Below are 15,327 nucleotides of genomic sequence, written 5' to 3'. Positions count from 1 at the left end.
TCTGGTCTACAACATAGGTTAAATACACTCAATAAGTTTGCATATTTTATTGTTTGATTGTCTTGAGAATGTGGCACAAGTCGACAGTTTCGGGGTCACCCAAATCGGTTTTAGTCCCCGCAAACTGCAAAACCGCCGTTCGTTTTTTGTTATTTTTGGTGTTGTAGGTTGTGTGCGACGCCGTCTGTGCGTGTGTGTGTGTGCATTGGACCAAGATTGAATTGGGGTTGGGGATAAAGTAAAAAAGGAGATGTAAGTGGGAAAAACAATCCGTATAGAATTTTATTGGAGCTTCGTAACGACTAGGTAAACGTAAGTATAGTGACTAAATCAAGAATAAATAGCAACCAACCGAAAAATAAATGACTAATTGTTGGCCTAGACTTGTGCTCCGGCATCTGCTTTAGCATCCGCCTTGTGTGCGCACGAGATTCAATCCTCAGTTTGTGTGAGAGCCTTAAACTAATTGTATAAATTATATCGATTAAAACTGATGTAAAATACACACAACCACAATTAGCATTAGATAAATGGAGCACTCGGTCTCCTTCGTATAGACAAATAAATTATACTTATTTTCTGCTTCTGTTACATTTGCTTGCTTAACTAGACACTCAGAGTTTCAGCGAAGTTCGAATAGGAAGAAACCGTACGGTTTGACGGGGGTGTGATGGATCAACCTCCATTAACACCATAGAAATACACCGTCACAGTATACAGATAAAGTACTGTAAAGTACGGATACGTCAACAGTTACACTACAAGTACATCATACATGCAATAGATTTACATCTAGTTTGTTCAGTTAGAAAACGCGTTTTGCTTGGATTCCCCTTAGCTGTGGGATCCACAATGCCCAGGTTCAAAGGTCCTAAGGTCTAATCGAGGTCAGTTCCCGTCAAATAGGTGTGGGAGGATGGGGACTACTCCTCCACTGCTTATATTCTACGAAGACTTTTCATTTCTATGTTTCTGCTGTAAATACTGAAGACTAACAACTGTAGAACCACAATTAATCCTAGGGACAATTTGGGCGGGGTGAAAAACCTTTACGGGCGTGGCCCATTTACGTCTTCATCTCGGCCGCTGGGGCAATGCTGTTGTGCGACCTTGCTGGCGAAATGGCCGAATTACTGCCGGTAGCCCCCGCGTCCAGATTTAGAGTGAGATTATTGCCTGAAAGAGCTGACGAACCGGAGCCCGAACAGCCGTGGTGATGAGGTCCATGGAAGAGCGCCAAGAAGCCATTGCTGGAAACACAGCTTCGCGATTCTGCCTCCTTGTCGAGAATTTGACGAGCCTGGAAATATGTGGAAAACGATGCGATTAATATGCTTATCAAATCGATCACATGGACCTACCTTGGAGCGGTGTTCTGACAGGGCATTGCGCACTGAGTCGTGCTGCTTCTGGAGTTCATCCGTTCTTCGGTCAAAGGTCTGCTTCAGCCGCACACGTTCAGCTACGCCACGTTCCACAACGGAGCTTGCCACCTCGCGTTTCATTCTGCCAGAGAAAGCCGAAATGATTAGCAAAAGTTGAAGAGGGAAGGAAATACGCAAGCCACCTGATCAGTTCATCTCTATCCCGGTGCACGGTGGCCAGATTCTTGACCTCGTTGCGGCGCGCCTCCTGCAGCTGGTGCATCACCTCTCCAGTGACCTTGTCCAGCGATGCCTTCAACTGCTTTGTTTGACCAGTTTGCGATGTCTTTAGCACCTTCTCGGCTGCAGTGTAAATAGCCTCGTGGTACTTCTCCTGCAGCTCACGGTACTGGGACGTGTACTCCCGGCAGGCACTGCGTAGTCGCGACTCTTGAGTTCTGCCATCCAGGCCGCTGCTCCCACCGGCTAAGTCCTCACCCGCATCCGCGGCTGCGCTCTCCTCGCTGCTATCGCCCAGATCCAGAGGGCAGGCGGGGATCTCTATGCCAGGCTCGCTGTGCGGAGATAGACAATTACTAATTTCAATGGCGTCATCTGGCAGTGCCACGCCCACAGATTAACGCCCCGCCCAAACACTTACAGACTCTTGTTGCTTAGCCGTTTCACCAGCTTATTCGTGATGGCAAACTTCGGCTTCTTGCCCTCTAGCGGACTGGATTTCTGGCCGGCAATCTTGACCTTTTCCTTGTCATGCTTCTTTCGCAGCGACTCCAGCTTCTTTTCCATCTCGAGACGCTTTTCCTTGACGGACTTGTGATCCAAGATCTTTTCCAGCGGCTCCGCCAACACAAGATCCACATCAAACTGCGAGGACTCCACCTGGCGGATGGAGGTGCTCACGGACTGGTCTAGGGAGTGCTGATGCTGTATTGAGGGTGCCACGATAGAGACGTTATCCTCTCCCCTTCCGCCATCGGTTCGATCCACGGTTATGTCAACACTCATTGCTGCAGCAGCCGAGATACTCGGCCTATGCTTGGGCGAAGTCGCCAGCGATTCAACCGGACGCAGCTCCTTTTTCTGGCCACCTACTTGGACGAAAACGACTGGAGGATCAGACAGAATCGAGCAGATCGCGTGGGCAGGGGAAAAGGTTTAGAGGTTGTGCAGTTTGTGTGTCCGTCAACCGTTTTGAGTGTGGGAGTAGGGGTGGTGGTGGGTAGTGGATTGTGGGTTGTGGGTTGTGGGTTGGGTAGTGTTTGTGGTGTTGGTTTAACCAAATCCGAAAATCCAAAAGTACAACCGAAAGTTATATGAAACGTTACCAAAAAGAAAAGTAGAAAGAAAAGTAGGTAAATTAAAATCGCAATTCGAAGTGGGTAAGTGGAGCTACGCTTAACAGCTACTGCATTTACTCACACGACTTGGAGAGATCCTCGTCCGCATTGCCCAGCGCTTCGGCTTCGTCGGTCAAAACAGACAGTTGAATATCGCGCTTCTCCAGCTCGCTTTGGTATTTAATCGGGTTAGCTAGCGCCTCTGCGAAATTGGAAAGATCATCGGGCACATAATCCTTGACCACCACGCACAGGAAAAGGGATGCCAGGGCTATTGGCTGGCCCACTTCAGATCGGAGATTCACATGTCGGTAGCCAGGGCAAAGACCGATTACGGGCAAAACGCGGTGACCAATGAGTTTGCCACCCTCCTCATATGCGGCTATTCGAATACTCGCTAACTCAGGGAGAACCACCTTCTTAAACACAAACGGCTCCTCGTCATAAAGCGGATTCATTCCATTATCCCGGACTGTCTTGGTGCGGAACTTCTTTCTCACCGTGTCCGCTGGCAAACCGTACATATCCACTTCCACAAAAGTGTTCGCCCTCTTGTCCGTGAGAAACTGACCCGATAAAACCGTGATTGATACTGTGCCTGCTATGATGCCATCCACAGTGCTCTCCGCGAAGGGGTCCAATCTGCGATCTGAGCGACGCATGAACTCCGGCTTAAGTAGATAACCGGAGCGGGCGTTATACTCGAAGATACCCAAGTTGAGTTGCATGGCCAGGTCGAGGGTTTGGAAGTTAAGTGCCACGAGCTGACATCCGGCATTCCAGAACAACTGCGGCATAAAGTTGGAGCTATCAAAGCGAGTTCCCGCCGGATAGACACGAGATAACTGGTGTTTGTTGTAGTTCACAAACTCAATCGGTCGCTCCTTTAGCAGAGTTGTCGCCTGTTTCTCATCAAACGAAGACATTTCGTAGCAGCGATTCTTTTCTAAAAGATTGGGTAAAATTAAGCATAAGTACTAAATCCTTGCATCAAACAATAATGGATACTTACTTTCCGCATTTTCAAAGGAGCTAAAATGGATGGGCTGCACATAGTTGACCAAAGCTGAAATCTCTGCTCCGGCCTCCGTTTCCTTTTGAGCCTTTTCCGGCGGAGGTTCGTTGCCGCTGGGCAAATTGGGCGTGGTGTTAGGCAGGGATTCATCATCCGAAGAGCTGTCCGAATCGGAGGATCCAGTGCTGTCTTTGGAGCTTTGGCGGATTTGCTATGGCGGAAGATTAGAAAGATAGCAGGTTGTTAGTTATGCGGGTGGTTAATCGTTTGTCCTTCTGAGGTCACCCACCAACAACAGTCACCCAGTCACATATTACGTATACGCAGTGTGGGGCCATGGTAAAACTATTAAATTGCATGTCATTGCATTGCTGGTCCCAAAAGGGCCAGCCACATACGAGCAATGGAAGATGGAATATGAAACCCATTATTATATGTTGTGCTGTTGTAGCTGCCAGAGATCCAGCTTACTCTCCTTATTTTTGTGCACAGTGAAAATAAACTGGTATTCAGTATTTGTTACTTTATTTAGCTTGCAAATTAACTATAAAAAAGTTAGGACCTCCCACAAGATGGATATTCTTAAAAAAAACCATTTGGTCACATGGGTTTATAGATTACCACCCATAAATACTTTTTCTCTGTGTGCAGATAATGCGAAGAAAATTGCACAGATTGTGTTCCCTTCATGGCGTAAAAAGACGAAAAGGGGAAGTACACAATGCATTGCTGGGCATTGCATAAAGTTTACGACATGAGACCAACTAGAACATAGAGGTCTGCGGTTGCGGTTTAATCCTCCCCCTACCCATTGTCCAACCGGAACCACGTCACTACGAAATCGATTTATAAAAGCCCCCAATCCGGCAGCCAAAGGAAGTGCGCATAATGTGCGCCTGCTGGAGGACCAGGCCCAGGCGAATCCCCAGCGGGTAATGAGGGCAAAATGCACAGCATACCGCTATTCCCAAAATGTAAATGTCCACCATGTAAACAATGAAAGCTTGACTTCCATTAGCGTATGCCTATACGACATTTGTTATCATTTTCTTTTTTATAGAAATTAAAAGTTTTCTGTAGCAACCTGCTATCGCCTGGTATTTAACATCTACTACGCAAAATTGTGAGATTTTTCGGTTTGAATTACCAGGCGAACAGGAACTCCAGAAGGTGACCAACGATCGTTTGGTTTTCGGTAGCAAACTGCTACTGATTATGATCGCCTGGTAATTCATGCCGAAAATTTACAATTTGCCATAAAAATGTACATTTTGTAGGAAAAATTGTGAGATTTTTCGGTTTGAATTACCAGGCGAACAGGAATTCCAGAAGGTGACCAACGATCTTTTGGTTTTCGGTAGCAACCTGCTGCTGATTATGATCGCCTGGTAATTCAAGCCGAAAATTTACCCAAAAAATGTAAATTTTTTAGGCAAAATTGTGAGATTTTTCGGTTTGAATAACCAGGCGAACAGGAATTCCAGAAGGTGACCAACGATCTTTTGGTTTTCGGTAGCAACCTGCTGCTGATTATGATCGCCTGGTAATTCAAGCCGAAAATTTACCCTAAAAATGTAAATTTTTTAGGCAAAATTGTGAGATTTTTCGGTTTGAATTACCAGGCGAACAGGAACTCCAGAAGGTGACCAACGATCGTTTCGTTTTCGATAGCAACCTGCTGCTGATTATGATCGCCTGGTAATTCAAGCCGAAAAATCTACAATTTGCCATAATAATTTAAATTTTGTAGGCAAAATTGTGAGATTTTTCGGTTTGAATTACCAGGCGAACAGGAATTCCAGAAGGTGACCACGATCGTTTGGTTTTCGGTAGCAGCCTGCTGCTGATTATGATTGCCTGGTAATTCAAGCCGAAAAATCTACAATTTGCCATAAAAATGTGAATTTTGTAGGCAAAATTGTGAGATTTTTCGGTTTGAATTACCAGGCGAACAGGAATTCCAGGAGGTGACCAACGATCTTTTGGTTTTCGGTAGCAACCTGCTGCTGATTATGATCGCCTGGTAATTCAAGCCGAAAATTTACCCTAAAAATGTAAATTTTTTAGGCCAAATTGTGAGATTTTTCGGTTTGAATAACCAGGCGAACAGGAATTCCAGAAGGTGACCAACGATCTTTTGGTTTTCGGTAGCAACCTGCTGCTGATTATGATCGCCTGGTAATTCAAGCCGAAAATTTACCCTAAAAATGTAAATTTTTTAGGCAAAATTGTGAGATTTTTCGGTTTGAAGAACCAGGCGACCAGGAATTCCAGAAGGTGACCAACGATCTTTTGGTTTTCGGTAGCAACCTGCTGCTGATTATGATCGCCTGGTAATTCAAGCCGAAAATGTACCCTAAAAATGTAAATTTTTTAGGCAAAATTGTGAGATTTTTCGGTTTGAATTACCAGGCGAACAGGAATTCCAGAAGGTGATTACAATATTTTGGTTTTCGGTAGCAACCTGCTGCTGATTATGATCGCCTGGTAATTCAAGCCGAAAATTTAACCTAAAAATGTAAATTTTTTAGGCAAAATTGTGAGATTTTTCGGTTTGAAGAACCAGGCGACCAGGAATTCCAGAAGGTGACCAACGATCTTTTGGTTTTCGGTAGCAACCTGCTGCTGATTATGATCGCCTGGTAATTCAAGCCGAAAATGTACCCTAAAAATGTAAATTTTTTAGGCAAAATTGTGAGATTTTTCGGTTTGAATTACCAGGCGAACAGGAACTCCAGAAGGTGACCAACGATCGTTTGGTTTTCGGTAGCAACCTGCTACTGATTATGATTGGCTGGTAATTCAAGCCCAAAAATCTACAATTTGCCATAATAATGTAAATTTTGTAGGCAAAATTGTGAGATTTTTCGGTTTGAATAACCAGGCGAACAGGAATTCCAGAAGGTGACCAACGATCGTTTGGTTTTCGGTAGCAAACTGCTACTGATTATGATCGCCTGGTAATTCATGCCGAAAATTTACAATTTGCCATAAAAATGATTGTGAGATTTTTCGGTTTGAATTACCAGGCGAACAGGAATTCCAGAAGGTGACCAACGATCTTTTGGTTTTCGGTAGCAACCTGCTGCTGATTATGATCGCCTGGTAATTCAAGCCGAAAATTTACCCAAAAAATGTAAATTTTTTAGGCAAAATTGTGAGATTTTTCGGTTTGAATTACCAGGCGAACAGGAATTCCAGAAGGTGACCAACGATCGTTTGGTTTTCGGTAGCAACCTGCTACTGATTATGATCGCCTCGTAATTTAAGCCGAAAAATCTACAATTTGCCATAAAAATGTGAATTTTGTAGGCAAAATTGTGAGATTTTTCGGTTTGAATTACCAGGCGAACAGGAATTCCAGGAGGTGACCAACGATCTTTTGGTTTTCGGTAGCAACCTGCTGCTGATTATGATCGCCTGGTAATTCAAGCCGAAAATTTACCCTAAAAATGTAAATTTTTAAGGCCAAATTGTGAGATTTTTCGGTTTGAATTACCAGGCGAACAGGAATTCCAGAAGGTGACCACGATCGTTTGGTTTTCGGTAGCAGCCTGCTGCTGATTATGATTGCCTGGTAATTCAAGCCGAAAAATCTATAATTTGCCATAAAAATGTACATTTTGTAGGCAACATTTTGAGATTTTTCGGTTTGAATTACCAGGCGAACAGGAATTCCAGAAGGTGACCACGATCTTTTGGTTTTCGGTAGCAACCTGCTGCTGATTATGATCGCCTGGTAATTCAAGCCGAAAATTTACACTAAAAATGTAAATTTTTAGGCAAAATTGTGAGATTTTTCGGTTTGAATTACCAGGCGAACAGGAATTCCAGAAGGTGACCAACGATCTTTTGGTTTTCGGTAGCAACCTGCTGCTGATTATGATCGCTTGGTAATTCAAGCCGAAAATTTACCCTAAAAATGTAAATTTTTTAGGCAAAATTGTGAGATTTTTCGGTTTGAATTACCAGGCGAACAGGAATTCCAGAAGGTGACCACGATCGTTTGGTTTTCGGTATCAGCCTGCTGCTGATTATGATTGCCTGGTAATTCAAGCCGAAAAATCTACAATTTGCCATAAAAATGTGAATTTTGTAGGCAAAATTGTGAGATTTTTCGGTTTGAATTACCAGGCGAACAGGAATTCCAGGAGGTGGATCTTTTGGTTTTCGGTAGCAACCTGCTGCTGATTATGATCGCCTGGTAATTCAAGCCGAAAATTTACCCTAAAAATGTAAATTTTTAAAGCCAAATTGTGAGATTTTTCGGTTTGAATTACCAGGCGAACAGGAATTCCAGAAGGTGACCACGATCGTTTGGTTTTCGGTAGCAGCCTGCTGCTGATTATGATTGCCTGGTAATTCAAGCCGAAAAATCTATAATTTGCCATAAAAATGTACATTTTGTAGGCAAAATTTTGAGATTTTTCGGTTTGAATAACCAGGCGAACAGGAATTCCAGAAGGTGACCACGATCTTTTGGTTTTCGGTAGCAACCTGCTGCTGATTATGATCGCCTGGTAATTCAAGCCGAAAATTTACACTAAAAATGTAAATTTTTTAGGCAAAATTGTGAGATTTTTCGGTTTGAATAACCAGGCGACCAGGAATTCCAGAAGGTGACCAACGATCGTTTGGTTTTCGGTAGCAAACTACTACTGTCATAATCAGTAATTCATGCCGAAAATTTACAATTTGCCATAAAAATGAACATTTTGTATGAAAAATTGTGAGATTTTTCGGTTTGAATTACCAGGCGAACAGGAATTCCAGAAGGTGACCAACGATCGTTTGGTTTTCGGTAGCAACCTGCTACTGATTATGATCGCCTCGTAATTTAAGCCGAAAAATCTACAATTTGCCATAAAAATGTGAATTTTGTAAGCAAAATTGTGAGATTTTTCGGTTTGAATTACCAGGCGAACAGGAATTCCAGAAGGTGACCAACGATCGTTTGGTTTTCGGTAGCAACCTGCTACTGATTATGATCGCCTCGTAATTTAAGCCGAAAAATCTACAATTTGCCATAAAAATGTGAATTTTGTAAGCAAAATTGTGAGATTTTTCGGTTTGAATTACCAGGCGAACAGGAATTCCAGAAGGTGACCACGATCGTTTGGTTTTCGGTAGCAACCTGCTGCTGATTATGATCGCCTGGTAATTCAAGCCGAAAATTTACACTTTAGGCAAAATTGTGAGATTTTTCGGTTTGAATTACCAGGCGATCATAATCAGTAGCAGGTAGCTACATTACAGAAGCTAACCAACTGATTATGATCCAACATCAAAAAAATTCAAAAATAATTAAATTAAAAAATGTTTCTAAATTTGAATGCAGATTTTTAAAGAATTGCGCCAGAAACATTTAGAGGTATGCCACTTCAAAATCCGAATAAGATAAGTTGAGTTATGGAGTTTAGCACTTCAGCCTTAGGGCATTTCTTAATTTTTTTGATTTTCTACAACATCATAACATCAAAAAATTAAAAAAAAAATTCAAAAAAAAAAATTTTTTAATTTGAATGCAGATTTTTAGAGAATTGCGCCATAAACATTTAGAGGTATGCCACTTCAAAATCCGAATAAGATAAGTTGAGTTATGGAGTTTTGAACTTTAGCCTTAGGGCATTTCTTAATTTTTTTGATTTTCTACAACATCATAACATCAAAAAATTAAAAAAAAAATTTAAAAAAAAAAAAAATTTAATTTGAAATGTACATAAAAATGTACATTTTTTAGGCAAAATTGTGAGATTTTTCGGTTTGAATAACCAGGCGCCCAGGAATTCCAGAAGGTGACCAACGATCTTTTGGTTTTCGGTAGCAACCTGCTGCTGATTATGATCGCCTGGTAATTCAAGCCGAAAATTTACTCTAAAAATGTAAATTTTTAGGCAAAATTGTGAGATTTTTCGGTTTGAATAACCAGGCGACCAGGAATTCCAGAAGGTGACCAACGATCGTTTGGTTTTCGGTAGCAAACTACTACTGTCATAATCAGTAATTCATGCCGAAAATTTACAATTTGCCATAAAAATGAACATTTTGTATGAAAAATTGTGAGATTTTTCGGTTTGAATTACCAGGCGAACAGGAATTCCAGAAGGTGACCAACGATCGTTTGGTTTTCGGTAGCAACCTGCTACTGATTATGATCGCCTCGTAATTTAAGCCGAAAAATCTACAATTTGCCATAAAAATGTGAATTTTGTAAGCAAAATTGTGAGATTTTTCGGTTTGAATTACCAGGCGAACAGGAATTCCAGAAGGTGACCAACGATCTTTTGGTTTTCGGTAGCAACCTGCTGCTGATTATGATCGCCTGGTAATTCAAGCCGAAAATTTACCCTAAAAATGTAAATTTTTTAGCCAAAATTGTGAGATTTTTCGGTTTGAATTACCAGGCGATCATAATCAGTAGCAGGTAGCTACATTACAGAAGCTAACCAACTGATTATGATCCAACATCAAAAAAATTCCAAAAAAATTAAATTAAAAAATGTTTCTAAATTTGAATGCAGATTTTTAAAGAATTGCGCCAGAAACATTTAGAGGTATGCCACTTCAAAATCCGAATAAGATAAGTTGAGTTATGGAGTTTAGCACTTCAGCCTTAGGGCATTTCTTAATTTTTTTGATTTTCTACAACATCATAACATCAAAAAATTAAAAAAAAATTTAATTTGAATGCAGATTTTTAGAGAATTGCGCCAGAAACATTTAGAGGTATGCCACTTCAAAATCCGAATAAGATAAGTTGAGTTATGGAGTTTAGCACTTCAGCCTTAGGGCATTTCTTAATTTTTTTGATTTTCTACATCATAACATCAAAAAATTAAAAAAAAAATTAAAAAAAAAAAAATTTTAATTTGAATGCAGATTTTTAGAGAATAGCGCCATAAACATTTAGAGGTATGCCACTTCAAAATCCGAATAAGATAAGTTGAGTTATGGAGTTTAGAACTTCAGCCTTAGGGCATTTCTTAATTTTTTTGATTTTCTACAACATCATAACACAAAAAAATTACAAAAAAAATTCAAAAAAAAAAAATTTTTAATTTGAATGCAGTTTTTTAGAGAATTGCGCCATAAACATTTAGAGGTATGCCACTTCAAAATCCGAATAAGATAAGTTGAGTTATGGAGTTTTTAACTTTAGCCTTAGGGCATTTCTTAATTTTTTTGATTTTCTACAACATCATAACATCAAAAAATTAAAAAAAAAATTTAAAAAAAAAAAAAATTTAATTTGAATGCAGATTTTTAGAGAATTGCGCCAGAAACATTTAGAGGTATTGCACTTCAAAATCCGAATAAGATAAGTTGAGTTATGGAGTTTAGCACTTCAGCCTTAGGGCATTTCTTAATTTTTTTGATTTTCTACAACATCATAACATCAAAATATTACAAAAAAAAATTACAAAAAAAAAAAATTTTTAATTTGAATGCACATTTTTAGAGAATTGCGCCAGAAACATTTAGAGGTATTGTACTTCAAAATCCGAATAAGATAAGTTGAGTTATGGAGTTTAGCACTTCAGCCTTAGGGCATTTCTTAATTTTTTTGATTTTCTACAACATCATAACATCAAAAAATTACAAAAAAAATTTCAAAAAAAAAAAAATTTTTAATTTGAATGCAGATTTTTAGAGAATTGCGCCATAAACATTTAGAGGTATGCCACTTCAAAATCCGAATAAGATAAGTTGAGTTATGGAGTTTTGAACTTTAGCCTTAGGGCATTACTTAATTTTTTTGATTTTCTACAACATCATAACATCAAAAAATTAAAAAAAAAATTTAAAAAAAAAAAAATTTAATTTGAATGCAGATTTTTAGAGAATTGCGCCATAAACATTTAGAGGTATGCCACTTCAAAATCCGAATAAGATAAGTTGAGTTATGGAGTTTAGCACTTTAGCCTTAGGGCATTTCTTAATTTTTTTGATTTTCTACAACATCATAACATCAAAAAATTACAAAAAAAATTTCAAAAAAAAAAAATTTTTAATTTGAATGCAGATTTTTAGAGAATTGCGCCATAAACATTTAGAGGTATGCCACTTCAAAATCCGAATAAGATAAGTTGAGTTATGGAGTTTTGAACTTTAGCCTTAGGGCATTTCTTAATTTTTTTGATTTTCTACAACATCATAACATCAAAAAATTAAAAAAAAAATTTAAAAAAAAAAAAAATTTAATTTGAATGCAGATTGTTAGAGAATTGCGCCAGAAACATTTAGAGGTATTGTACTTCAAAATCCGAATAAGATAAGTTGAGTTATGGAGTTTTGAACTTTAGCCTTAGGGCATTTCTTAATTTTTTTGATTTTCTACAACATCATAACATCAAAAAATTAAACAAAAATTTAAAAAAAAGAAATTTTTAATTTGAATGTAGATTTTTAGAGAATTGCGCCATAAACATTTAGAGGTATGCCACTTCAAAATCCGAATAAGATAAGTTGAGTTATGGAGTTTTGAACTTTAGCCTTAGGGCATTTCTTAATTTTTTTGAATTTCTACATCATAACATCAAAAAATTAAATAAAAAAAAAAAAATTTAATTTGAATGTAGATTTTTAGAGAACTGCGCCAAAAACATTTAGAGCTATTGCACTTCAAAATCCGAGTCATACATCAGAACAAATTACAAAAAAGAAAATTTCTATGAAAAGATTTAATTTAGAATTTTAGAAAAGATTTATAACACTGCACTAATAGTAGACAGGCAAATGAATTTAGAATGCATAAGGGTGCAACTATTTAGCCAAGATAGTTTAGGTTTCGACTCCGCCCGAGTTTAGGAGGATTCCCACGTGGCTCCACTTTTGATTACTGCCGGCGATACTGATGGTTTTGGGTAACTTTTGATTAGTGGTCATATCGTGTCGTTATCCCTCTGTACGGGCAGTTCCGTCCATGCCCACATCGAGGATCCACAGTTCCCAGTTCGTTGACTGTCAGTGGTCAGCAGGCAACCAACCACATACATTCCCATTGCCAGCCACATCCACTCTATTTCATTCATTTCCATGCACACATTCATTTAGAACTTTTTATAGAGCACACATGTACTGAGAAAAATTAGGAGAACTTGGATTTCTTAGAACTTGAATGGTTAATTTTTGTGTTCCAGAACAACATTAGTTGTGCCGAACTACTGTAAAAAGCAGTCGTAAAGAATAGATTTTTCTAGAAATTAGATGAACATTTCTTCCACTTTGAAGCCCTGCTTTTTGGCAGTGCATCAGTGGCTTATTCCCTCTTCCCCGTACTGTCAACATGATTATTGCGTATGCAAACGCCGGACGTAAAGAGAGCAGCCCGGTGACAATCATCATCAGGAAGAACAACGGCCAACAGCAAACAGAAAAACAAATCAGCCGGAGTCAACAGAGGAACCAAAAAGTACTCCCTGCTATCGCCATATCCGTTCATCTGTGTATGCGACGTGGAGTGTGCCATTAAGTGCAATTATAGGCATGCCAGTGACTCGCCCACAATAACAATAATGGATAGATACGCTGGGACCTTTGACCTTTTATTACTTAGCGTTACATAGCGCGGAACAATACTCACTTGCAACGGCGGTGCGTGTCCTGCTGTCCCAGCAGCACTTCCGGTTCCTGTTCCCGTGGCAACGTCCCCGTTGGCGGTGCTCCTGGTCACGCCCCCATCCTCATGCGCGGCAGCCGGAGCGACTTGTTGCGCCGCCTTGGCATCCACTGAAAAATGTACATGAAATGTGTAAGTGTATTACAGACGGAAAAAATGGCCACGACAGCCGCAATTAAAGCCAATAAAACCGAACAAATGTTTTATTTAGTAACGTAAGTGTGAATATACATTTGCGAAAGCCCCCGCCCCCGCCCCCTTCTGACGGAGCAACTGGAGTATGGACACACCGGGCTTTTAAATTGCAGTTTTGCCTTAATGGAATATAATAAAAATATGTATAAATCAAATTACAAAGCCGAAAGGGGGTCTTCTAAATGGGATGCAATTGCCGCGCTGGGATCGCGGGGACAGAGAGATGACAGCTGGGATCTGCAGCAGCTTGGCTGGAAGGGGGAGGGGGAAGTAATTTGCATTTATAAATTGGCTTTTTGCAATTCATGAGCTAAATGTCATCCGGCCAATGCCAGGAGGATGTGGCTCTTGGGGGGCTACAAATGTCGGGCGCCGGACAACTGTGCAGCTGCGCATGCAAATGACTCCTGCAGGAACTCGGAGCTCGCAAACAGGAAGTGGAAGTGGTCATGCGGCAAATTTATCAACAACATTTTCGTTGCAAAACTTTCAATAGGAGCCCCTGGAATGCTCTACATAAAGTTTTACTAACTGGAAGTGGGACGTGCATCGTCCTAGGAACTGGTAACTTGAGCTAAATATTGGACGTCTAGACTGCAAGCACAAAGTTAGTAGGTAGTATTTATACTGCACTTTATAACACCAACTCAATTGAAACATCTTAATAAACTTAATATGGGTGCATCCACTTGGATGTCAAACAGCAAGTAGCCCAGCCTTCCAGCTTTTTAAGCCCCAAGTGCTTCCCGTGTGCTGGCAACTCAAACATACTGTTCATTAAGAGCCGCCCCCGCATCCCAATTCTGCGACTGTGCTCCAAATTTAATATTCCCAGCCTGACTTGCTGGCTGCTGAACTTTTGCAGAAAACACCGAGCAGCTGCTGCGTGTGCGGAACTCATTTGCATTTTGCATAGGCGGGGAAGGGGTGAATAGAACTGCGGAGGGAAACACATGTGAGTCAGACTTAAAATCCAGAAAAGCAAGCGGCAAACCGAACATAGCTCCGACCACGTGAGGCACAAGCCATGGGTTTGGGGCGCAAAGGAGTTACAGCTTGGTTTAGCAAAGGATTAAATAACACACCTGAGTTCGCTGTAGTCAGTTTGTTGTTGGCTGCCGGCGTGCCCACCTGCGCCGGCTTTTTGTGGTGATGATGGTGATGGTGGTGGTGGTGCTTCTTCTTGTTCTTGATTATAATCTTGCGGCGCAGCATCGCCGGCGGCGGCAAGTCCATGTTCGGTTCCAGCGGATGAGAGTCCAGCGGCTTATCGAGCAGCATATCGCCGAATATTTCGCGACAATAGTTGGCAATTTTCGCCTGTCGAAGGTGGAGAATGCGGAAATAAGTAATGTGACATCAGCTGGTGCGAAGGGACTTGTTAACTAACTGCTAACTGGCCTTTCAAGCATTCCACTAAAGTTCTCCCTGTTACACAGAGCGAAAAAGCCTAGCGCTACCTTCGAATATTCTTCAGTGCGTGGTATACACATAACAAGATTTTCTGAACTCTTGATGGCCCATGTCTATTAACCGTATCTTTGATAGAAACATGAACTCATATTAATTCAAGGGGATACACTGTCATTTAATTCAGATAATTCGTAGACGTCTGGAAGCCAAAAGTTCACATGTTGAGCTTTACTGTCATAAGTTTCGCTTTTGGCACGTGGCACGTTTGCTACCTGCCCTTGTTACCTGTCTGGGCTCCCAGCGGGAAATTTAGTTTATATTAATACTTTTAATGGTTAAACTTCTGGCTCTTTTCGACGGTAC

At 40.5% G+C, this 15,327-nt stretch overlaps 1 protein-coding gene across 9 annotated transcripts in view; it reads right to left on the bottom strand.

The window, feature by feature from the left end:
* Window positions 1-253: 253 nt before the first annotated feature.
* LOC6543319 (1-phosphatidylinositol 4,5-bisphosphate phosphodiesterase classes I and II) overlaps window positions 254-15,327 on the bottom strand; it is a 50,301-nt gene continuing 35,227 nt past the window's right edge. For 2 of the 9 annotated variants that reach the window (XM_001968121.3, XM_026979522.1), the window contains exons 10-17: window positions 14,637-14,871; window positions 13,321-13,466; window positions 3,735-3,948; window positions 2,805-3,668; window positions 2,026-2,491; window positions 1,568-1,960; window positions 1,362-1,506; window positions 254-1,300 (exon numbers count right to left, since the gene is read on the bottom strand). In XM_001968121.3, coding sequence (XP_001968157.1) covers window positions 1,067-1,300; window positions 1,362-1,506; window positions 1,568-1,960; window positions 2,026-2,491; window positions 2,805-3,668; window positions 3,735-3,948; window positions 13,321-13,466; window positions 14,637-14,871 — 2,697 coding nt within the window. In that variant the 3' untranslated portion in view covers window positions 254-1,066. The remainder of the gene's footprint in view (window positions 1,301-1,361; window positions 1,507-1,567; window positions 1,961-2,025; window positions 2,492-2,804; window positions 3,669-3,734; window positions 3,949-13,320; window positions 13,467-14,636; window positions 14,872-15,327) is intronic. The other 7 variants (XM_026979524.1, XM_026979525.1, XM_015159759.2 and 4 more) reach the window with 5 other exon arrangements.

The sequence above is a fragment of the Drosophila erecta genome, unplaced genomic scaffold (genome assembly GCF_003286155.1).
Source record: "Drosophila erecta strain 14021-0224.00,06,07 unplaced genomic scaffold, DereRS2 tig00000055-arrow-pilon, whole genome shotgun sequence".
Lineage (NCBI taxonomy): Eukaryota > Metazoa > Arthropoda > Insecta > Diptera > Drosophilidae > Drosophila > Drosophila erecta.
The sequence above is the reverse complement of the archived record's forward strand: the minus strand, read 5'-3'. Positions and strand labels throughout refer to the sequence as shown.